Source organism: Carcharhinus amblyrhynchos, chromosome 12 (assembly GCF_965287045.1).
Source record: "Carcharhinus amblyrhynchos chromosome 12, sCarAmb.v2.hapA, whole genome shotgun sequence".
NCBI classification, from domain to species: domain Eukaryota; kingdom Metazoa; phylum Chordata; class Chondrichthyes; order Carcharhiniformes; family Carcharhinidae; genus Carcharhinus; species Carcharhinus amblyrhynchos.
Window position 1 is genome coordinate 49,637,443 of NC_137335.1, and position 25,207 is coordinate 49,662,649.

Consider the following 25,207-nt stretch of genomic DNA (forward strand, 5'->3'; position numbering starts at 1 on the left):
TTAATTTGTATAGCATCACGACTGTGGAAAATGTTGCAAGCTCAACTTACACAGTTACCACTGGAGTGTTTATGCATGGCACTTTTCAAAAGCCAATATTAATAGGTTTGATTTTATCTGTTGTCAATTTTGATTGTTTGGACTGACAATAGGATAAGTTATTTTATCACTGTTAATATATATATTAATCGAAATTTTGACTTGAAGAGGATTTGCAGGATTTGCACACTACTACACTCTTGTCATTATTGTAATGTGGTGACCAGAACTGTACAAAATACTCTAGCTGTGGCCTAACTACATTTCTAGTATAATCTCCTTGCTCTTATGTTCTCTCCCTCAGCTAATACAGGAAAATATGCTTTCTCAACCACGTTATCCATCTGTTAACCTTCAGAGATCCGAGAATTCAGTCCAAAGACTTTACACTTCTCAAATTCCATCTACTTCTTGTTTGTTCCCTTGCCATGTTTGCCCTTACCAAATGCATCACCTCACACTTCTCTAGATTGAATTCCTTAAGGAATGGAAACCTACCATTCTTACCTGATCTGGCACACATGACTCCTGACTTACCACAATGTGATTGATTCTCAACAGCCTTCAAATGGTTTTTAGTGGTGGGCAACAAATACTGGCATTGCCAGTGATGTGCACATCCCATTAAAGAACAAACAAACAAAATTCCCAGCATCCCTGGTCTCTCTTCATAAATAAAATCTCTCACCCCTGGTAGGATTCAGGTAAATCTCCTCAGTACGCTCTCAAAGGTCTTGATATCATTACTAAATTGGACACAATGGCTTTTCGAGTCCTTCACACTGGCAGGATCTTCCAGTCTTGCCAATGTGAACAGAAATTTCAGTGGCTCGCCAGCCCTGCCACGAGTAAATTGGGGGCGGGGGTTTGGAAAATTCTGACCAGTGCTTCAACTGATGCATAATCAGTGATTTTATAATGGTTTAGTATAACTTCCTAAATTCAGGAAAAGAGGATGTGTAAAATGTTTGGATAGAGATGAGAAATGGTAAGAGCAACAAATCACTTGTGGGAGTTGTGTATAGGTCCCCTAGTAGTAACCACATGGGAAGGTGGAGCACAGAACAAGAAACAATAGGAGCTTGTCAGAAAGGCAGGGCAAAAATAATGGGAGAATTTAATCATATATATATTATATATGGACTGCAAAAGTCAGATGGGCAAAGGTAATCTAAATGAGGGGTTCATAGAATGTTCTTGGGATAGTTTCTTACAAACAGTAAGTTCTAGAGCCAACCAGAGAGCAGACTATACTAGACCTGCTGTGGTGCAGTGAGATGGGATTAATTAATGATCTCATAGTGAAGGAGTCCCAAAGTTGCAGTGATCATAATATGATGGAACTTTACATTCAATTTGAAGGAGAGAGGAGTGGGTCTGAGAATATGGATGGGATTTTCTGGTCCTTGCCACCAGCAGAATCTTGCAGACCCGCCGAAAGCCACCCCTCCATGCAGCTGGAGCCCTGACAGCAAGACGAGTGAGCCACGCAAAACAGCTGTAAGCATGGGCAGGGCCTGAAGATCCCACCAGTGGCCTTTGGTGTGCTGCCTCCACCACTGGAAACATGCCACAGCACTCAACCTCTGCCTGCCCTCCCCTCCAGCGCTGAGGCTTTTCCAGTGTGCATTTCACACTAGCTGCCCATTAATTGGCTAGCCAACATGAAATCACATTTCAGAGCCAACTGTTTCCAGGCCCAGTGAGTCCAGTTGCCTGAGGAATTCAGGCCTATGGCTTCACCAAGAATTCCAAATGCTTTTTAAATTGCTTTCTAACTTGTCCTTCAACTTCAGGTTCTTATGTATGTGAAATGCCCAGGTGTCTCTGTATTAACGCACCCTTTAGAATTGTACTATTTATTTTCTTCTTCCTCTCAAAATATTGTTTTATGCAACAACACAATATGTTACCTTATGCTGGTAAAAATGATTAAGAACATATTGTCCTTGCAATTAATTTATGTATTGAGCATGAAATGGTCCATGGAACTTATTAAGAAACAGACAGCTTTGTCTTTGTTGACAAAAAGACAATAACATTAATAAAACATCTGGATCTATTGATATCATATGTATTTTTATTTTTTAACTACCAGATAGTTAGTTACCTGTATTCAGGAATAAAAGCTTAAAATCTATAATGATAGTGATGTTTGAGGTACTGTGCTAATATTGCCTCAGGCATCTCAGTCTTGCATCCCTTCTTCATTGACATTGTTCATCAGTGGAAGAAAAGAAAGAAGCCTTCAGAGCCTGATTTCTAGTAAATCTAGTGGATAAAATTTGTTTCTGTGTTTATAATGCCTCTCTAGGTTGTCGCTAGCAACCACAAAAATGCCAATAAATCACTTTGAGAAACAAGGTTTTGAGTATACAGTCTTCCAGCAGAGAAGAATTGTGGTGCTGAGAGTTATTCACTCATTAATAAGTGCATAAGATAACTCTTTTACCAACTGAAGCAGCAGTAAAACACAAAACTACAGTGGAATGAGCAATGTCATTTTCCATTGCATTTCTAACAATGAAAACAACAGATCTGAAAAATGCTAGAACTGGAGTGTCATAGTTCTATAAAAATCCTACTATCAACAATCAGTCAAACACTCCCTACATGAAAACATTTCCCTACTCCCCTCCTATCCTTTTGCCAATTATTTTAAATTATCCCCATTGGTTATTGACGTCTCTGCTAAAAGAAAATGATTCTTCTTATCCATTCTATCTAAGCCTAAAATTTGTTTTTATCTTTTAACTAAATCTCCCTTTAGCCTTCTGTATTCCAAAGAGAACAACTGCAGCCTATCCAACCTTTCCTAACTAATATTTTCTAATCCTGCCAACATCTTTATTAATCTCCTCAGTACACTCATGAGTGCACGCACATCATTACTGTAATGTGGTGATTAGAACTGTACAAAATGCTCTAACTGTGGCCTAGCTAGTGTTTTATACATTTCTAATATAACCCCCTTGCTCTATGTTCTCTCCTTCAGTTCATATATGAAAGTATGCCTTCTTAACCACCTTATAAATCTGTTCCACTACTTTCAGAGGTTTCTGAACATTTGTCCAAAGTGTTTACATTTCTCAATATCGTACCATTTATTGTGTATTCTCTTGTGCTGTTTGCCTTCACCAAATGCATTATCTCAACACTTCTCTGAATCGAATTCTATTTGTCACTTTTCCACCCAGGAGGTCAGACTATTAAAAACTCTCTGCAATCTACAGCTTTTCCCTCATATCAATCACATGGCCAATCTTTACATCATCTGCAAACTTCTTCATCACACCTTATCATTTAAATTTATATCATTGATAGATGCCATAAAAAAACCAGCGACATGCTATTGAGAGTTGCGGAATCCCACTGGAAATAGCTTTCTAGTCACAAAACCATTACCCTTTTGCTTCTCGCCATGAGGAATGTTTTAGATCGTACTTGCCACTTTCTGTTAGATCAAATGGGCTTTTACTTTTCTGATCAGACTCCCATGGACGCCGTCAGAGGCTTTGTTAAAATCAATGTAGACTAAATCAAATGTACCACTCTCACCGACACTCCTTGTTACCCCCTCCAAAATTTCAGTTACGATAATCAGGCATTTTCCTTAAGAAGTCCATGCTGACCATTATTAATTAACCTGTACAAACCTGCTTAAATGATGATTAATATTTATTTTCAGGATCTTTTCCCAACAATTTGCCCACTATTAACATTAAGCTAACTAACAGTAATTACTCATTCTGTCCCCTTCTCCCTTTTTAAACAATGATACAGTGGTTAGCAATTTTCCAGACTTCTTGGCAGCATGAAGATTGGAAAATGATGTTCAGAGTGGATAAAAGACCAATCTACTTAGAATGCAATCCCAAATATTTTCAAAGGTCTCTTTTCATACAACATTTGAAAGTTAAGAACATGAAGAGAACGAATAATGCAGCATTAAGATAACTCTTTGTTAACACTTGGAAGCTCACTATATTGTTACATAGACAGATGCCCTTTTAGTAAAATGCAGGATTAAAATATCTACAGAAACAAATAACTCAAATACTTATGTCCATATTGATCATCATACAAGTATATTTATTAACTGTCTCTTATCAGAAGGAATAACTGAGATCCAGCAAGATATCTATTTCAGTGTAAGGAGAAAATGGATAGAGTGGACACAGAGCATAAAACAAATGTAGGAAAAACAGAACGGCAGGGATTGGAAATCAAGAAGTCAGAAGTTGGTGGTCTGCGGCTCCCTAAAACGTATTCACAGGAAGGGCAAAGGATGCCTAAACCTCAAATTTACACTACTGGAAAGTGAAGCCACTTCATTATCAATGGACTGAAAAATACTGTTGTTGATCATTTTACATTAATATAGTGGATTAATATGTGAAATCTGAATATGTAATTTTGAATCATAAAGTCTCTTATGTTGTTCTCTGATTTGATTCTAGGTTGGATTGGATTTCAGTCCACGATTTGCCAGCACTGAGGCACAGAAAAATGAACAGAGAAAGGTCTTCATTGAACAGATTGAAATTGCAAAGCGGCTGGACCTACCCTTGTAATTAAAACCTTTTTTTCTATGGGAATTAGGAAAGGGGAGAGGAAAGTCCAAGTTACTTGCCATCCTGTTATGACAAGAAGAAATGCTTGTATAGGCCGACAGTTCAGGCAAATCAGCTATATGATACTACATCAATCCACTTCAATAGTATCATGAAACAAACCAAATCTCACCTATTTCTTTATATCACTGTTAGAATAGTAGTATTTACTTTGTGCCCCATCAAAAGGCAATTTCCCTTGAGCAGATACATCATGGGGCTGTGACTTTCGGTGGGGTGGCAATTGCATCATGTTGCCACTCAGCTCAAAAGTACTTATCTTGATATCCAACTGCTCTCATCTCCCTCAGGCTGGGCAGCTTCCTCCCAGAACCTACCATTGTGTACAGCTGAGTCACAAGTAAGTGGCCTGGCCAGTGGGGTGGTGGTGCAGAGTCAGGCCTAGTCAGGGTTGGTAGTGTTGGATAGTTGGTTGTAGCATGGAGTAGACCTCTTGGGCTCTTTCTATAGCTGCCATTGTATTGAAAAGGTGCAGATCGCCGATGGTCATTTCAACTGTCCTGCTACTTTCTCAAAAGTGGAAAAAATGACTCCACGTCACTCTGCTTAGATTTGGGAATGAATCTAATAGATTTGTGGACCTCAGAGAGTGATGGTTGGCAGTGATCCTTGGGCCTGGGGCCTTGGGGTTTGGGAAGATTTATTTGATTTATTATTGTCGCATGTATTAGTATACAGTGAAAAGTATTATTTCTCGCGCTATACAGACAAAGCGTACTGTACATAAGGAAGGAAAGGAGAGAATGCAGAATGTATTGTTAAAATCATATATAGAATGTAGAGAACGATTAACTTAATGCGAGGTAGGTCCATTCAAAAGTCTGATGGCAGTAGGGAAGAAGCTGTTTTTGAGTTGGTTGGTATGTGTCCTGAGACTTTTGTATCTTTTTCTCCATAGAAGAAGGTGTTGGATTAGAATGTGCAAAGGAAAGGGTCTTGCCAGGCACCAAGCTGGCAGGCCAGGGCAAGGGATTGGGTGATTGGGGTTTAATAGGTCATTGGGAAGTTAAACCTGGTTAGGGAAACTGGGAGTAGGGTGTTGGGGCACCTCCAATGGGCCCAGAGAACTGTTTAAGGTGGTACCACGCCCCACCCTGCCTTCCACCAGCTTGTGCAAGGAAACTTGCCGGGCTGGCCTGTTAGCATGGGCCTCTCCTGCTGCCAATTAAATCCCAGTGTGGTAGAAAGAGGCCCTTAAATTGGCACTAATTGCCTTCTTAAGAGCCTTAATTGTTGCACTGGTTGGTGGGCTGTCTATGCCACCCACCATTGGTACAATTGTGGTGGGGGCAGGGGTGGGCAAGTTGTGGGCAGGTCACCCGCTGGATTTAACCAATGCCCGCTGCTTACAAGCCCTTGGGCCAGGAGTGTTAAATTCAGCCCTAGGATTTCTACCTTTGCAGGATCAGGAATTTCTGATAGAGTCAATTTACACAGACGTTCCCGCAAGAGAAACACTACAGTAATACTTTGTTCAGCTTCAGTGCAGGCTGATGAAGCATGGGATTTTGTCACCATCCTAAATTGCATTGTTTAAAAACTGCAATTCGCCAGGACCATTTCTCAAAACATAAATACTTGGTTAAGTAAACAGTTTTCAATTAAATTGCTTGTAGAACCTTTCAGCTCCATCGGAGAGGCGCCTCAGTTATTGCAAAAAATGAAATCAATATTATGTTCAGAAAGCCTCTACCTATATTTTTTGAAGACAATTATCAGACTAAGATCTATGGAATGTGTAAAAATGGTGGATGATTAAACAACTAATAATAGAAGGGGATGTTCCATGAACATCCACATCTTTAATAGAGCCCTGCACATGAGTGCAAAAGACAAGGCTTAAGTCTTTGTGACCACCTTCAGCCAGATGTTACGAGTGGATGATCCACCTTGGCCTGCTCCTGAGGTCCTCAACATCACAGATGCCAGTCTTCAGCCAATTGATTCACTCCACATGATATCAAAAAATGGCTGAATGCAACGGATGTAAAAAAAGCCAAGGTTCTGATAACCCTCTGGCTGAACATCTGTGTTCCAGGACAGCCATAGCACCGGCATCTATCAGACACCATGCCACAATGGTTGGTGTCAGTAAAATGGTGGATAAGAGAGTATTGTGTGAATCTTACCTATTTGAACTTCTACAAGGCATTTTCCAGTCAGTCCCACACAAGAGATTATTAGCAAAGCTGAAAACACTTTGGATTGGTGGCAACATTGCCTTGTGATGTAGCTTAGAAATTGGGATATAGGGGACAGAGAGTAAGAATAAGAGATGGTTATTCTAATTTATAGGATACGACAAGTGGTATTCCCCAGGGATCTGCACTGTACAATGATTTGGATGAAGTAATAAAAACTTGTACGTCAAAGTTTTCAGAGGACATTCAGTTGGGAGACAAAGTAAATTGTATAGATCGGAGCAGGAAATTATAGAGGGAAATAGATAACGGTACCGTGGCAAACAGAGTTCATTATGGGGAAGTGTGAGTTCATCCACTTTGATTCATGAGAAACAGGAATATTTTCCAAATGGTGACAAACTAGAAGCAAGGGGGAGCAGAGATGTGAGTACCCACATTCAAATATCACTCATTTTGGACAGAATCAAAGAGCTTAATGGAATATTAACTTTTATCTCAATGGGGGCTAGAATACAAAGGTATGGAAGTTATGCTTAAGTTATACAGAACTTTGTGCAAATCCCACCTGTAGTACTGCGTTCAGCTCATGTCAAGCAGAATATATTTATCTTGGAGACGATATAAGCACAGAATCAACAGAATAATAATAGATTAAAAGAATTAAATTATAAGGAGAGCTTGCATACACTTGGTTTATATTTGCTTTAGTATTGAAGATTGAGTGGCAATTTAATCATAGTATTTAAAATGATAAATGGATTTGAAAGGAAAGATAAAGAGAAACTGTTTTCCCTTGTGGAGGTATCCAGAGCTTTTGAATCCTTAAAATGAGAGCCAGGCCATTAAGAAGGGAAATCAGAAAGCCCTTCTTCACATGTGGGGCAAAAAAATCTACAACTCTTTCCTGACAAAGACTGTGGCTACTGGATGAATTAAGGCTTTCAAGACTAAGATTTAAAGATTTTTCTTAGGTAAATCTATCAGCAAAGCAAAGGTGAGTAAATAAAGTTGACGTATAAATCAATCGTCATCAAATTGAAAGCGGAAATGGCATACTCCTGTACTCATGTCTCTCTATATTAGCATCACAGATCATTGTGTTAATGCCACTTATTATTAGTGCAATGTTAATTGTGTTTCATATATAACTTCTTGTTTAGTGCTGATTCATCCTACCGTTCATAGTTTCAGAGGCTGACTGGTTTGGCTTGACCAGGAACTTAGTCTACTTAAAAACCGCAATGCACTAAAATGTCATTTTAAAGTTTGATATTTGTTTGTGTTTTTTTTTGGTTATAGTTTTGAATGAAAAGATATGTGCCTGCATTGTGTCATATATTGCCAATAAATCCAAATATTTCCCATTGTAGTGACATACTGTTTTGGTGTAATTATCAATATCTACAGGCTAAATTGGCTATCGCTTGTAGTCCATCCATGCTTGGAAACTCAACACATATTTTCCTTATAATCTTTGAGCAGTTATCAAGATGGAAGTTCCAAAACACATTCAGTGGACAAAAGGGTTATTGATCAGTATTGTTTCATTTTGTGATGTATGTTCAGTGCAAAACATACGTTCTGGGTTTTCTTTTGCTGTTCACTGTTGTTGCGGCTGTTCATCTTCAGCATTCTCCCTTTTTGTGAACCTGATTGAACATTAACAAATCAAGAAGTTTAATTTGCATGACCTTTCTCTTTTCATTACTCTCAATTCTAATTGCAGGGATAAAGTATGGCGACATGGCATACAACATGGTCAAGACTTCTATTTCTGGTTTGCGTGGAACAAGCTAGATGTTGTTTCGCTTCACATTATGATGTTTTATTTCTAATAATACAAACTATCACCTAAAGGTGTGCATATATTTATCAAGAAGAGGAGTATTAAAAGATTCACAGGACACTGGATGAGGAGAGGAGCGAAAAGGGGCCATAAGTATCAAGATGATGATCACATGTATTACTTAACTAAAAATAAGAGCACACCTGATTTAGAATAGGCACTTGTTCTCAAGTGCCAAAGCAGACAGTGTAGGGTCATTTGTCAATAAGTACATAAGTACTTAACATTAGTTCAAGTTGGGAAGAGTAGTTTTAACATTATGGGCTATTAACCACAGGTGCAATACTGGAATTTCTCTGCATGGACTCATTGTAAGAAACATCCAGGTGATTTCTGAAGGTGCTGTGGAGGAATTTAAGGAATGTCATCACTGAAGTTAGTGGAGATCATAGAGGTCATAGAGGTTTATGGCATAGAAACAGGCCCTTCAGCTCAACTTGTCTATGCTGCCCTTTTTTCACCACTAAGTTAGTTCCAATTGTCTGTGTTTTGCACATACCCCCCTATACCAATCTTACCGATGAAAATGTCTAAATGCTTTATAAAAGACAAAATTTTACCCGCCTCTACTACTACCCCTGGCAACTCATTCCAGACACTCAGCACCCTCTGTGTGAAAAAATTGCCCCTCTGGACCTTTTTGTATCTCTCCCCTCTCAACTTAAACCTATGCTTCTAGTTTTAGACTCTCCTACCTTTGGGAAAAGGTGTTGACTATCTACCTTATCTATGCCCTTCAGTATTTTATAGACCTCTATAAGATCACCCCTAAGCCTCCTACGCTCCACGGAAAAAAGTTCCAGTCTATCTAGCCTCTCCTTATAACTTAAATCATTCAGTCCCAGTTTCTGCACTCTTTCTAGTTCAATAAAATCCTTTCTATAATAGGATGGCCAGAACTGTACATAGTATCCCAAGTGTGGCCTTACCAATGTCTTGTACAACTTCAACAAGATGTCCCAACTCTCCTTATTCAGTGTTCTGACCAATGAAATCAAGCATGCCAAATGCCTTCTTCACCACTCTGTCCACCTGTGACTCCACTTTCAAGGAGCTATGAACTTGTGCCCCTAGATCTCTTTATTCTATAACTCTCCCCAATACCCTACCGTTAACTGAGTATGTCCTGTCCTGGTTCAATCTACCAAAATGCATCTCCTCGCATTTATCTAAATTAAACTTGATCTGCCACTCATCAACCCACTGGCCTAATTGATCAAGATCCTGTTGCAATCCTAGATAACCTGCTTCAGTGTCCACCATGCAACCAAATTTACTAACTATGCCTCCTAAATTCTCATCCAAGTCATTAATATGCTTTTAATTCTGCATTGCTGTTTAGACTGTTAGTAATTTGTAGGGTTCCAATGTGAAAATGGGAGCAATCTGAATAGGGGTGAAATGGTGGTCCCTAGCGCAGTAGTTAGCACTGTTGCCTCACATTGCCAGGGACCCAGGATCAATTCCAGCCTTCAGTGATTGTGTAGAGTTTACATGTTTTCCCTGTGTTTGCGTGGGTTTTCTCCTGGTGCTCCAGTTTGCTCCAGTTTCCTCCCACAATCCAAAAGACGTGCAGATTAGGAGGATTGGCCATGCTAAAGTGTCCAAAGATGTGTAGGTTAGAGGGATTAGCTGGGTAAATACATGGGGTTACAGGAAAAGGGCTGATGCTCTGACAGAGAGTTGTTGCAGACTTGTTGGGCCAAATGGCCTCTTTCTGCACAGTAGGGATTCTGTAATTCTACGAAAATTGCAAAATCTGGTTACCAAATGGGCAATCTTTTAAGTTTTCTATTTTCATTTTCAAAATACGTAGCTGCAGTGGCACAGGAAGTAATGCCACAATTTTTAACCTAAGAATTGTTTAAAAAACTGAAATAACTTAATATATATTTTTTATTATTTGTTCTTATGATGTGAGGGCCATTGGTTATTGACCCCTGTACTAAGGGGAAAAGTTTCTTCCTTTTTTGCCTTAACTATGTCCCTCATAATTTTGTACACCTCAGTCATGTTCCCCCTCAGCCTTCTCTGCTCTAAAGAAAACAACCTCAGTTTAACCAGCCTCTCTTCATAGCTGAAAGTCTCCAGACCAGGCAACATCTTGGTGAATCTCCACTGTACCCTTTCTAATGCAACCACATCCTTCCTATTGTGTGAACTGCAGACAGTACTCTCAACTGTGGCATTATGAACATTTTATACACCTCAGTCATAACCTTGCTGCTCTTATTTCTATGCCTCAGCTAATAAATTCAAGTGTCCCATGTCCTTTCTTAATCACCTTATCTACCTATCCTGCTGCCTTCAAGGATCTTTGGACATGTACCCCATAGTCCTCTCTGTCCTCTGTACTTCCTAGCATTCTATCATTCATTACGTATACCGTTGTACAAAGAACAACACAGCACGGGAAACAGGCCCTTCGGCCCAACGAGCCCGCGCCGCCGTCCCATTGTCTCAGTGACCTATTCATGATTTTAGTCTTGTTAGTCCTCTCAAAACACATCACCTCACACTGTTAAGGGTTAAATTCCATTTGCAACCGTTCTGTCTATCTGACCAGCCTGTCTACGTCATCCTGCAATCTAAGGCTTTCCTCCTTGTTATTTATCACACCAGCAATTTTCATGTCATCTACAAACTTAATCATCATACTTGCCACATTCATATCTAGATGATTAATGTACATGACAAACAGCAGGAGACCCAGCTCTGATTCCTGCAGGATACCATGGGACTCAGGATTTCTGTCACTAAAGCAAGCTTTGGCTATCACCTCCTGCCACTAAGCCACTTTTGGATCTAATTTGCAAAGTTGCCCTGGATTCTCAAGGGCTCTTACCTCCTTGATTATATCTACAGTGCTGTTAGGGAGGAAGTTCCAGGAATTTGACCCAGTGACAGTGAAAGAATGACAGTATATTTGCAAGGCAGGATAGTACGTGACATGAAGTGGGACTTCCAGGTGGTGGTGTTCCCATGCATCAATTGCTCTTGATCAAATAAGTGGCAGGGATCAAGAGTTTGAAGTGATTGGAAGATGAAGCATTCAAGAAGAGTTGCTGCAGCACATCTTGTAAGTGGTACATATTGCTGCCACTATATGTTGGTGATGGAGAGAACGGATGTTTTAAGGTGATGGATGGGGTGCCAGCCTTGCAAGCTGTTTTGTCTTGGATGGTGTTGGCTTTATGGTTAGAGCTGCACTTATCCAGATGAGTGAAGACGATTCTATCACAATCCTGACTTGTACCTTATAAATGGGGACAGTCTTTGGAGAATCAGGAGGTGAGTTACTCACTGCAGAGTAACTCTCAAATGTTGATGGTAGGGTCTTCAGCAATGACAATGCCATAGAATGTCAATGGAAGATGGTTAGGCTATCTCTGGTTGCCAGGCATCTGTGTGATGTGAATGTTACTTGCCATTCATAAGCTCAAACCTGATTTTTGTTTACATGTTGCTACATCCAGGCATGAACTGTTTGGTGCTCCGGTTTCCTCCCACACTTCAAAGATGTGTAGATTAGGTGGATTCACCATGCTAAATTGCCCTTTAGTGTCCAAAGATGTGTCGGGTAGATGAATAAGCCATGATAAATGTATGGGAGATGTATGGGTACGAGATAAATGTATGGGTAGGATACTCTTCCAGAGAGTTGGTGCAAACTCAATGGGCCATATGGCCCCCTTCTGGACTGTAGGGATTCTGTGATTCTGTAACTGCTTTTGTATCTAAGGAGTTGTGAATGGTATTGCTAACTGCAATTCTATCACATGAACATTTTAACTCGAGATTACCATTTTAAATTTAGTGTAATGGTTCATTCAGTATACTGCTTGCATTGTGTTATTCTAATTATTCATTTTCTTCCTTATAGAAATGTACATTCTCGATCTGCTGGGCGTCCAACCATTAATCTTCTGAAGGAACAAGGTCTAAATTTTAAATTATTTTTCAGTTTTATAGGGTGTCACATGCATATTGAGACCTGATTTTTCATGGAGAGTGAAGCGCCTTTGACAAAGTGGCGATGGAGCCATAAATCTGGAATTTCTACCCATATTTCCAACAGATGCTATTCTCACTGGGGCAAGGGGCTGGGTGGAATGGAGTGGAGTGGGACGTGATTCACACACATGAGAACCCAAACCCAGCAGTGCCAATTGAACTCAGTGCTGAGTTCCAACAGAGACCCCATTTTTACTGGAGCAAGGTCCATTTCCTAAAGTGTGTGACTAACAACTGTTAAGAGTGAATATAAATAGAAGATGAATACAGTGCTGTAACTGCCAAGTTATTTAAATCCCCTGTTCATTCAATTTTGAAAAGAGCAGCCTGCTGTAATTGAGTTAAAAAATCAGTGCTTACAATCTCAATGTCTGTTTGTTGACCTAGATCTGAGGGTCATCATTATAGTATTAGCTTCACAGTGATTGACAGCTCCAAGTGATCATAAAGAGATTAGTTGTCTTTGATATGGGGCTATGAATACAAATATTTGATTTTCCATGGGATTAAGTACTTAACATGATTAAAATTTATTGAATAGGCTTTTATCAATGAAAGTGTTTTTCCAATATAGTGAGAACTATAATGGAAACTCAGCATTTCAATGTATTTCACCTCAGCGTGTCTTCTGAGGCCTGCCCAAGATGGATGTTGAGTGAGTTGTCTTGGGGGGTATAAATGGTGGATAGACATAGGTTGGCATGAATTGACTCTCAGTTGACATAGGGGCCAAAAGGGACCATGGGGATGAGTGAGGGTTCATGGTTGACATGAGTTGACACCAAATTGGCATATGGGCTCTAAGAGGCATATGGGTAGAGGGTCCTCGGTTAGCATAGAAGCTATAAGGGGTCATTGGGGTGGTTGGCAGGGCATAGTTTGTCATAGCAGGCATGAAGGGGCATGGGGATTGGGTAGATGGGCATAGGTTAACATGGGGGGCATGATTTGACTTGGATGGGGCATGGGGAGTGTTTAGGTGTTGAGGGAGTGTAAGGGTTGAAGCTTAGTGGGCCTTACTATTTTTATTATAACTGGGACAAAGTTCCAGAGCACTAAGATGGACCTTTCAAAGAGGATGCAGGGCTGGACTCCAAAATGCACCAATGGTTCATGGCAGTTTCTCCCAAGTTAGGAGATTTGAAAGTGAAAATTTGGGTCTGACTGTTAAACAGAAATATTTAAGGCAAATGGCATTGTTACATTATTGTTACTGTTATTCAATTAACTTCTTGCAGTCTTTTGCTCATTCCCATATCTCTACCTAAACTGGTATGCATTGTTGTTTAGTCCTCTTGTAAATTCTGTGGCATGCTTTTCCAGTTACAAGTGCTAAATTTATGTGTGGGATAATGGACTGCTTTGTACTTCTTTTGCCCTCCATTCCATCATGCTGAAGTGGTTGTCAAGTTCAACATTGTCCCACTCATAAAATAATTACTGGAAATACACAGGTGATCAGGCAGCAACTGTGGAGAGAAAAACAATTAGGTTAGTGACCTTTCATCAGAATTAGGAAAAGTTAGAAATATAATAACCAAAAGAGAAAACAGTGGAAAATCTCAGCAGGTCTGGCAGCATCTGTAAGGGGAGAAAAGAGTTGATGTATAATATAATGAATAAGAAATATAATAAACCTTAAGCAAGTAAAAGCAGTGAGAAAAAGAACAAAAGGGAAAGTCTGCATTAGGGTGGAAGACAATAGAAATTAAATGATCGAAGGGTTGGTGATGCAAGGTTAAAGGGAGTAGCAATGGTACAAGTTAAAGAACAAAGCTTGTGTCTTGAGAAGGTGGGAATGGCAGAATGATGACTAGCTACCATCCAAAGGCAAAATAAAAAGCAAGAGAGTAAAACCAAAACCAGCCAAGAGAAACACAAAAAATGGGGACAGAGGTTGTAGTCTAAAATTGTTGAATTCAGTGTTGAGGCTGAAAGTCTGTAAAGTAACTAATCGAAAGATGAGGGGTGGGATTTTTTGGCTGCACTTGCCCCAAAACTAGAAAATCCTACTCAAGGTCAATGGATTGTTCCATAGTCCACCCCTCACCCCTATGATTCCCATAGTGAGTTGAACAGGTAAATTCACCCTGAGGTGAAGCCTATATTGAGTTTTGCTGGACCACTGCAGGAGGCTGAGAACCGAAAGGTCAGCATGAGAGAAAAGAGATTAATTAAAAAGACAGGTGACTGGTAGCGTAGGGCCACTCATGCTTGTGTTCCATAAGTTATTCAATCTGCTTTCCCCTAGTGCGGAGCAGAGCACATTGTGAACAACAAATTCAATATACTAAGTTGAAGGCAGTACATGTAAATCATTGCTTCAACTAGAAAGAGGATTTGGGGCCATGAACAGTGAGGACAGAGGAAGTAAAAAACGAGGTGTTGCATGTCCTCTCTTGACCTAGAAAGTGGCAATGAGAAAGAGGTGTGGATCATGGTGTTGCTGATAGAACGCATCCTTTGGAATGTTAAAAAGGGAGGGGAAGATGCGTTTTGTGAAGGCATCACACTGAAGGTGACAGAAATGACGGAGGATGATCCATTGAATACAGAGCCTGGTGAGGTCAAAGGTGAGGACAAGGGGAATGTGCAACAAAGACAGAAAAATGGGAGAATGGAATACAGGAAGTGGGGTGTGAAGAAGTGTAGTAAAGGTAGTTGTCAGAGTTACTAGGCACATTCTTTGATAACCCATACCCAGAAATGAAGACCCAGAAGTCAATGAAGGGAACGGGAAGAATTTGAGATGGATCATGTGAAGATGAAAGAAAGGCAAAAATTGGAAGCTTCTGTTTCTCTCACCACAGCTTCTACCTGACCTGAAGAGAATTTCAGATTTCCAATATTGGTAGAATGCATAGGGTGTATCCAAAGGAATTGAAAACAGATTGCATAATGATACGATCTAAATTATTAGGCAATAAGACATTATTCTTTTTGTTTTTCTAGGAGCTAAGAAAGTGCTGCTTCATGCTTTTGATGGGAAACCCTCTGTGGCTATGGAAGGGGTGAAAGCTGGATTTTTTTTTTCAATTCCACCATCTATCATAAGAAGCGAACAGGTAAGATCAAATATCATAAGTTCTCAAAAAACATATGTGATAGGCATGTAGCAGTGATATTAACTAAAATAATGAAGACTCTTTTGAAGTCCCAGAACTTCATTGCTACGCTTAAGGCACAGTATTTGTGGAAAACAAAGTCCAAGATGCTTCTACAACTGTCAGTTTGCTCAACCACTCACACACCTCCACCCTTGAGGAACAAAACCTTGCTACCTCTTGTGTGGGTCATTTCCTAGGATGGCTCCTTTGTTCACTTCCTCAAATCAAAGTGATACAATGTGAGCATATCTGCTGCACGATTGATTTAGCTTTTCTCGCACAAGGTCTGGCTGAACACAGGGGAGGTGATGGCCTATTGGTATAAACAAGACTATTAATCCAGAAACTCAGCTAATGTTCTAGGGGTGCAGGTTTAATCCAGCTGTGGCAGATGTTGGAATTTGAATTCAATTTAAAAAAATCTGGAATTAAGAATCTACTAATGACCAGAAAACCATTGTTGGTTGTTGGAAAAATCCACCTGGTTCACTAATGTCCTTTATGCCCATGTTCAACGAATTAATTTAAAAAAACTTCATGGGCTGCTGTTGAACCTCATACTCTTTCATCAAACTGCAATCCAAGATTCTTCTGAAGAGTAAAGATAACCTACCTTCTTTTCTATTGTGCCAACTGTCTCCTCAAACCCTTTCATACATGTCCTGTCTGCCATCATCTCCAAAAATAAATCCAAGGAGCACTTAAACTTCTTTTCCACTAAGATTTCCTGCTACTTTTCTTCACGATTCCCTTTTCCATCAAGTCAAATGTCCCCACTGCTCTAGCCCTGAATCATTGTTCCTCTGTATTTCTCTCCAATGTTCCTTAATGCCTGCTTTGAGCTTATTTTGCTCTTGAAACCTTTGAGCTGTTTTCTAAAATCCATTTATACTAACTGCTGATCACCCAACCTTTCTTCCTGGCCCTCATGGCTAGTTGACATTGTCTACTGTCTCCATCAACCTCCAATGCCTTTTTAAACCATTGTTTCCTTAAAACACCCACTCTCGACCCCTCTGACCTTGCACATAACCACTGTATCTGCAGATTCCTTTTCCTTTTCAAAGTCTTCCATACCTATGTGTGGAGTTTGCACATTCTCCTCGTGTCTGCTTGGGTTTCCTCCGGGTGCTCCAGTTTCCTCCCACTGTCCAAAGATGTGTGGTTAGGTTGATTGGCTGTGCTAAAATTGCCCCATAGTGTCCTGAGATGCATAGGTTAGAGGGCTTAGTGGGTAAATATGTAGGGTTATGGGGGGGTAGGGCCTGGGTGGGATTGTGGTCAGTGCAGACTTGATGGGCCAAATGGCCTCTTTCTGCACTGGAGGGTTTCTATGATATGTTCATTTTTCATGAAACTTCCTGTTTGAATCTCTCCAATTACATCTCTATGCCTTTACAACACCAAAATGGCCCTAACCAAGATTATAAATGACAAATCCTCTGTGACAGTGCTGCATTATCTGGTTTCATCTTCCTTCACCATTCAGCAGCCTTTAATGTGGTCTACCACACAATGCTCCTCCAATGCCTCTTAACCATTGTCTAGCTCAAGGGCCCACCACTTACTTCTATCCTTCACTCTCTGATTGTATCCAGAGCATCTCCAGCAATGACTTCCATCTCATCACAGCAGTGTGATGTTTAGAATCTACCAAGACTCTATCCTTAGCCTTTTCCTCTTCTTTATCGATGTGCTGCAACGTGGCAACATCATCCTTAGACATGAGGTCAGATTCCACAAACATGCTAACAACACTTACTCAATTTCTTCAGCAGCTCTTTCAATCCCTCTGTTGTTCCTATGTTGTCAGACCACTTGTCTGGATGATGTCCCAATTTGGTTGAATTAAACACATCTCCTGCCTCAGCTTCTTTGATCAGGCTGAACTAGACTATTTGCAACCTTGACAACTAGAGAAAACCATCTACCATATGAGGACAGAATTCAACTTATTGATGGTAATCTCCAATATTCATTATATGGCTCCCACTTAGTGTGATCATGTGATTGCAATACTGAAGGTCTGTTGCCCCTCATAGGAATTCACCATTGCATGAGAATTATACCCTTATTACTAAAGGGCAGAAAATTGCAGAGAGTAAAGAGAAAACTAACAAATTAGTCATGTTGCACATATATAAAACTTAAATGTTAATTTTCAGTATTCACTTAGGCATCTTTCACATATCAAAACTTTCTGCTACAAACCTGGTTTGTCATAGAAGGTTTTCCTTAGAGAGATTATCTTTAAACCACTACAATGAATAGTTTTAAAAATTGTTTGAAAGATTTTGTTGAATTTTCTGGATCACTTTTGGATTTGTATAGTCTGTAGACACACTGATTTACATATTGTTTTTCCCAAGAAGCAGAAATTGGTGAAGCAGCTACCACTCGAGTTTATCTGTTTGGAGACAGACTCTCCCGCATTAGCGCCAGAAAAACAGGTAACATTTGGAATTCTACGTGTAATTGTCTTGGTAATATCAGGAGCGGGGGGCGTTGGGATCATCCTGATTACTTAATTACCAATTCTTCTGATCTTATGCCCCTTTCACTTTCTCAACCTCACCTCGACATTCCGTTCCCATCTTCAACCCTTCTGATCCTGCCCACGACCCTTGAGACCTCGCACCACAGCTTTTATGATTCCACCCCCACAATCACTCCACTTTCGCGCCCTTCCCTTTTAATCTCACCTGGACCCTTTCGATCTCAGAACCTCCACCCTACCCATCTCCCTGACCCTTCCAATCTTGGCCCTATCCCTTGTTATGTAACCCAAGACTTTCTGATCACGTCCCTGACCTTCTGATCCCATCCCCACCCTAATATTTGTAATCCTGTACGCCACCCCTTCTGATTTGTCCCTCCTTAACCCTTCTAATGCCTAACACCCTAGCTGACTCTTCTGTAGCAGTGAACCTCCCAATTTCATCCCCTATCCTTCCAATCACTCCACCCCTGACCCTTACAAAGTCCAACACTCCTACCCTTCTGTTCCACTGACCTTGCAGTATTCCCTGACGTAGGCCCTTCTGAACCTTCCTGACCTTGATCTTTCCAACCTCCTTCTTTAGCCTCCAATTGCATCCTCTCATCTCTGTGCTCCCTGATTGCAGTCTGATGCTGAATGTTTACCTAACCCATGGCTAGTCAGTCTCTCAATCTAAGACCTGGAAACACAGCTAAAAACTATTAATCAGGTTCTGCTTCTTCAATCGATAGGACCTCAGGGAAAGGCGTTCTTCCGGCTTTTCCAACCTCAAACAACCCCTCCATTCCCTTCATAAATTTCAGGGCTCTGTTAATTCCAAATGTCAGCCAGAGGGCAGGAAATTGATTAATATAGTAGCCATTTTTAAGAAGGAATATGGAACTAATCAGAATAATTAATAGTAACATAGCTTAACATTTGTGGTGGGGAACATTTTAGTTCTTTAATTAACATAATGTTCTGAAATACCTAGATTTTAAATATAGTTAGAATTGCTCAGCACAGATTTCATTTACTGTGCTTTATAGATCTGAATGAGGATAGAAACTTAGAAACTAGAAGCAGGAGTAGGTCATTCAGTCCTTCAAGCCTGCTCTTCCATTTGTCTTGATCATGGCTGATCATCGAATTCAATATCCTGTTTCCCCCTCCCTTGATCCTTTTAGCCTCAAGAGGTATATCTAATTTTTTCTTGAAATCAGACAGCGTTTTGGCCTCAACTACATTCTGTGGTAGTGAATTCCACACATTCACCACCCTCTGGGTGAAGAAATTTCTCTTCACCTCAGTTCTAAAAGGTTTACATAGGAACATAGAAGATAGGAGCAGGAGGAGACCATTTGGCTCTTTGAGCCTGCTCTGCCATTCATTAGAATCATGGCTGATCATTCAACTCAATAGCTTAATCCTGCTTTTTCCCTGTAACCTTTGATCCCATTTGCTCCAAGTGCTGTATCCAGCCACCTCTTGAATGCATTCAATGTTTTGGCATCAACTACTTCCTGTGGTAATGATTTCCACAGGCTCCCCACTCTTCAGGTGAAGCAATGTCTCCTCACCTCCGTCCTAAATTATCTACCCCAAATCCTTAGACTGTGGCCCCTGGTTCTGGACTCCCCACCATCGGGAACATCCTCCCTGTCTCTATTCTATCTAGACCTGTTAGAATTTTATAACTCTCTATGAGATCCCCCCTCATTTGTCTGAACTTCAGCAAAAACAATCCTAACCTTTTCAATCTCTCCTCATACATCAGTCCCACCATCCCCAGAATCAGCTTGGTGAACCTTCACTGCACTCCCTCGAGAGCAAAAGCATCCTTCCTCAGAAAAGGAGACCAAAACTGCACACAGTATTCTAGGTGTGGCCACACCAAGGCCCTGTATAGTTGCAACAACACATCCCTGCTCTTGTACTTGAAACCACTCACAATGAAGGTCAACATACTATTTGCCTTCTTTACCGCCTGCTGCAACTGCATGCTTACCTTCAGTGACTGAATGCACAAGGACATCCAGGTCCTGCTGCACACTCCCCTTTCCAATTCACAGCCATTCAGGTAGTAATTTGCCTTCTTGTTTTTGCTTCCAAAACGAATAATCTCACACTTATCCAAATTGTACTGCATCTGCCACTGATTAGCCCACTCACCCAATATCCAGATCATTCTGAAGGATCTCTGCATCCTTGTCACAGTTCACCCTCCCACCCAACTTGGTATCATCTGCAAACTTTGAGATGTTGCATTTTGTTCCCTCATCCAAATCATTAGTATATATTGTGAATATCTGGGGTCCCAGCACCGATCCCTGTGGCACCCCACTAGTTACTGCCTGCCAATTTGAAAAGCACCCATTAATTCCTATTCTTTGTTTCCTCTCTGCCAACCTGTTTTCTATCCATCTCAATACACTTCTTCCAATCCCATGTGCTTTAATCTTGCACAGTAATCTCTTGTGTGGGACTTTGTCAAACACTTTCTGAAAGTCCAAATATATCACATCTACTGGTTCGCCTTTGTCAACTCTACTAGTTTCATTTTCAAAGAATTCCAACAGATTTGTCAATCATGATTTCCCCTTCATAAATCCACGCTGTCTGATCCTGCCACTGCCTTCTAAATGCTTTGCTATAAACTCCTTGATAATGGATTTGAGAATTTTCCCCACTACCAATGTAAAGTTTGCTGGTCTATAGTTTGTTGTAGTGTTCTATGTTCTATGTTCTATAACTCCCTGTTTTCTATCTCCCTTTTTGAATATTGGAGTGACATTAGCTACTCTCCAATCTGCAGCAACTAGTTCCAGAGTCTACAGAATCCTGGAAGATGACCACCAATGCATTCATGCATCCACTATTTCTAGAGCCACTTCCTTAAGTACTCTGGGATGTAGTCATCAGCCCCTGGGGATTTATTCACCTTCAATCCCATCAACTTTCCCAGTACCATTTTTCTACTAATATTGATCTCCCCCAGTTCTTCCCTCTCACTAAATCTTGCATTCTCCAACATTTCTGGTATCTGATTTGTGTCCTCTTTTGTGAAGACAGAACCAAAGTATGTATTCAGTTGCTCAACCATTTCTTTGGCCCCTATTATACATTCCCCCATTTCTGACTGTAGAGGATCTACATTTGTCTTCACCAACCTCTTTCTCTTCACGTATCTAAAGAAACACTTACTGTCAGTCTCTACGTTCCCTGGAAGCTTATTTTTGAACTGTATTTTCCCCTTCTTAATCAATCCCTTGGTCCTTTTTTGCTGAACTTTAATCTGCTCCCAATTCTCAGACCTATTAGTTTTCTTGGCCAATCTGTATGCTTCTTAGATTGGATGCTCTCTCTAATTTCCTTTGTAAGCCATGGATTGATCCTCTTACCCACTTTGCTTTTGTGTCAGACAGGAGTAAACAGTTGCTGCAGCTCCCCCATGCGTTCCTTAAATGTTTGCCATTGTTTGCTATTACCCCATAACCTCAAACTATGACCGTAATCCTGGACTTCCCCCAACACTGGGAACATTCTTTCCACCCTTTCTAATCCTGTTAGAATTTTATAAGTTTCTATGAGATCCACACTCACTCTTCTGAACGCCAATGAATATAATCCTAACCAATTTAGTCTGTCTTCACGTGACAGGATGTGGAGATGCCGGTGTTGGACTGGGGTAAACACAGTAAAAAGTCTGACAACACCAGGTTTTAGTCCAATCTTTACTATCAAAGGTTTACTATCAAATAAATCGGTTGGACTAAAACCTGGTGTTGTCAGACTTTTTACTGTGTTCACATGACAGACCTGCCATCCTAGGAGTCAGCCTAGCAAACCTTTGTTGTACTCCCTCTATAGCACGGACATCTTTCCTCAGATAAGGACACCAAAACTGCACACAATACTCCAGGTATTGTGATAGATGTGATAGGCATGGCAAATGGGAGAAATGTCAATGAATGTGGTGATCTTTGGGGAAATTCTTTGACAGAGTACCACATTAGTAAAGATTATCGGTATGGAATGGGAAAGGATAGAAATCTGGATTAAAAATCAGCTAGAAGGCAACAAACACAATGTAGGATATAAAGGCAGTTTCTCAGAAAGAATAGAATGGAACAGGATTAGCTCTGGGACCACTCCTTCCTCTGTGTTGGTTGGTGATCATTAATTATCTTGCTATTTTAGACCATAAGGTATATAAGCAGAATTAGGTCATTTGGCTCATCTACACTGCTCCTCCATTAAATCATGGCTGATAAAATTTTACCAATGTACCATAATAGGAGGTATAATTAATTGTTTATGAGAACAGAGAAATATTAATGAAATATTAGTGAAATACTGATCTAATAATGGCAGATGAAATTCAGTGTCAGTAAGCAATATAACAGTTCCATTCAACATTTCAACAATTTCAGATTGTGAATTCTATCATTGCTTCCTTTTTGTTCCATCCTTCATTTTCTCCCTTATTTTTGCTTTCAGACAGCCACACATCTGCTGTAGGCACATCTTTGGTTTCTTTGTTTCTTTTTTTGCCCCATCACCATTTGCTTTGGCTCAGTAAGTCTAACTCTTCTGTCTCTCCTGTTTACACTCTATCACAAATCTTGTCCCAGCCAGCTCTTGTTCAAAGCCTATTATATCTCTGACTTTACCCAGTTAAAGGCCATCTCTGGTTAACTCTCCACAGATACTACCTGACCTGCTGAGTCTTGCTAGAATTTTCTGTGTTTATAACATTAAAGAGGTTGGCTAGAGGGGCTAAAACAGACATCTGCAGATGCTTGGTTAGAAGCAATTTTCTTGGCATAGTTTGAAATACACCTTGCACTGCCTAATATGGGATTCAGGATGACTCAGGAACTGAAGGAGAGGGTGCAGGTTCTTGAAGCGGAACTGGAGGTTTGTAGAGGAGAAGGGATGTCCTGTATCTGCAGGAAAAGAAGTCCACCTTTCCCTCCTATTCTTCTGGCCTGATCTCTTTCTCCCGTGCTTTTTGCAGACCAAAGCGACTCCCAGTAAGATAACCATGACCAAGCATTCCCTTTCTCGTGGTACCTCCGAAAAGGTAGAATAAGTAGCATGGTGCTTACTTTTTTTAGGTGAAGCCCTTGGAGAATTTTGAGAATACTGGTAGAACAGAATCATAGAATCCTACAGTACAGAAGGAAGCCCCATCGAGTCTGCACCGACCACAATCCCACTTAGGCCCTATCCCCATAACCCCCTAAGCTAGTCTCCCTGACACTAAGGGGCAATTTAGCATGGCCAATCCACCTAATCCACACATCTTTGGAATGTGAGAGGAAACCGGAGCACCTGGAGGAAACCCATGCAGACACCAGGAGAATGTGCAAACTCCACACAGACAGTGGCTGGAGGCTAGGAGTCGAACCCAGTCTGTGGTGCTGTGAGGCAGCAGTGCTAACCTCTGTGCCACCGTGCTGCCCCAATGTTGATGAAGTCTTGACACACTGTTCCAGAAAGTTCCCCAATGTGTCAAAAATCCTTCAAACCTGCAGCAGAAAATTAACAATAAAAGTTGAATATGCCTTTAAGTCAGCCATCATATTAGCCTTCCAGGTGATGAGCAAGAGATTGCTGCATTACTTAAGTGTTTATGTATGTATTGTTCATTTCTAAAATAAGAAAGAGATCAGGCTGGAAGAACAGGAGGGAAAGGTGGACTTCTTTTCCCCACCAATGGAGGTGGGGGATGGGGGTGTTGTCCAATGTCTGTTGTGGGGGTCTGGAAGAGTATTACAGATGACAACAAACATAATGTTCTTTTAATTTAGTTTGGATTAATTGATCTCTTTCTTTTACTGGAACTTACAACTGTACTGTATTGTGCTGAAAGTCCCTGGAACACAATTCTTCCTTTTTACAGATGAGAAATGAACCAAAGAACATATCCATCTCCTGCCAGTACATTGCACAGGTTAAAGGGCTTTCAGTGGAGAATGTCATGGAAGTGACAACGCGGAATGCATGCAAACTTTTCCCAAAGCTTCAAAAATTATTCTGTCGATAACCCATCTTACCTCTGCAATAAAAAGTAACAAAAACGAGTAAGAATGATTTACTTGCTGAAAAGAGAGATTGAATGATTCTACCCTGAGGTTTTTTTTGCATGTCTTAAGAGTTAAGAAGTCTTAAGTGTCTGAAAATTAAGACACATTAAAGACAACCTTAAAGTTCAGTACAGCAGTCCTGATTTTCTTAATTATATTTAAGGTATACTGTACATACATTAAAACTAAGGTAAAATAATTTTTAATATTTACTAATTTGCCAATCAGTGGTTAAAAAATCTGCAAATCTGAAGTAAAGGCAAAAGAAGCTGGAAATATACAACAGATCCATCATGATTGGAAACAAGAAAAATAGGTTAGCATTTACGTGTACCTATCTGTGTTTCTATCTTGCTTTCCTCCTTTAAGACACTCTTTAAAACCATGTTTCTTTGCTCAGGTTTTGATTATCTGACCTATTATCTGGCGTGTTCAATATCATTTTGTTTTATAATGCTCCTATGAAGCACCATGGGTTGTTTAATTACATTAAAGGCACAATAAAAATAGAAATTCTTCCTAGCAGCACTATTGGTCACTACATGAGATCCAAGGGTTCAAGAAGGCAGCTCACCACTTCCTTCTCCAGGGGAAATATGATGAGCAATAAAACTGGCCTAAGCAGTGATACTCACATCCCATGAAATAATATGTTTTAAAAAGTTGCTGTAATTGATCATTCATCAAAGGAAAACTGTTTTGCACTGTATTACAGGAAATTGTCTCATCTACCTTAGATGCATTTATAATTTGCGTAACCCTAACTGTATTCTCTCCATCACTATGACTGTAATATTATCCACATGCCCCTGCCTCAGCCCATCAATTATTCCCTTTGTTAGTTCCAAATGT

General features: G+C 40.3%; 1 protein-coding gene across 4 annotated transcripts in view; it reads left to right on the top strand.

Annotated features, from left to right (window-relative positions):
- The window catches only part of LOC145350962 (deoxyribonuclease TATDN3-like), a 79,169-nt gene extending 54,686 nt beyond the window's left edge, over positions 1-24,483 (top strand). For 2 of the 4 annotated variants that reach the window (XM_080200501.1, XM_080200497.1), the window contains 5 exons: positions 4,500-4,609; positions 12,547-12,602; positions 15,630-15,742; positions 18,154-18,234; positions 24,172-24,483. In XM_080200501.1, the coding sequence (XP_080056627.1) occupies positions 4,500-4,609; positions 12,547-12,602; positions 15,630-15,742; positions 18,154-18,234; positions 24,172-24,315 (504 nt within the window). In that variant the 3' untranslated portion in view covers positions 24,316-24,483. The remainder of the gene's footprint in view (positions 1-4,499; positions 4,610-12,546; positions 12,603-15,629; positions 15,743-18,153; positions 18,235-24,171) is intronic. The other 2 variants (XM_080200500.1, XM_080200498.1) reach the window with 2 other exon arrangements.
- Positions 24,484-25,207: the final 724 nt, after the last annotated feature.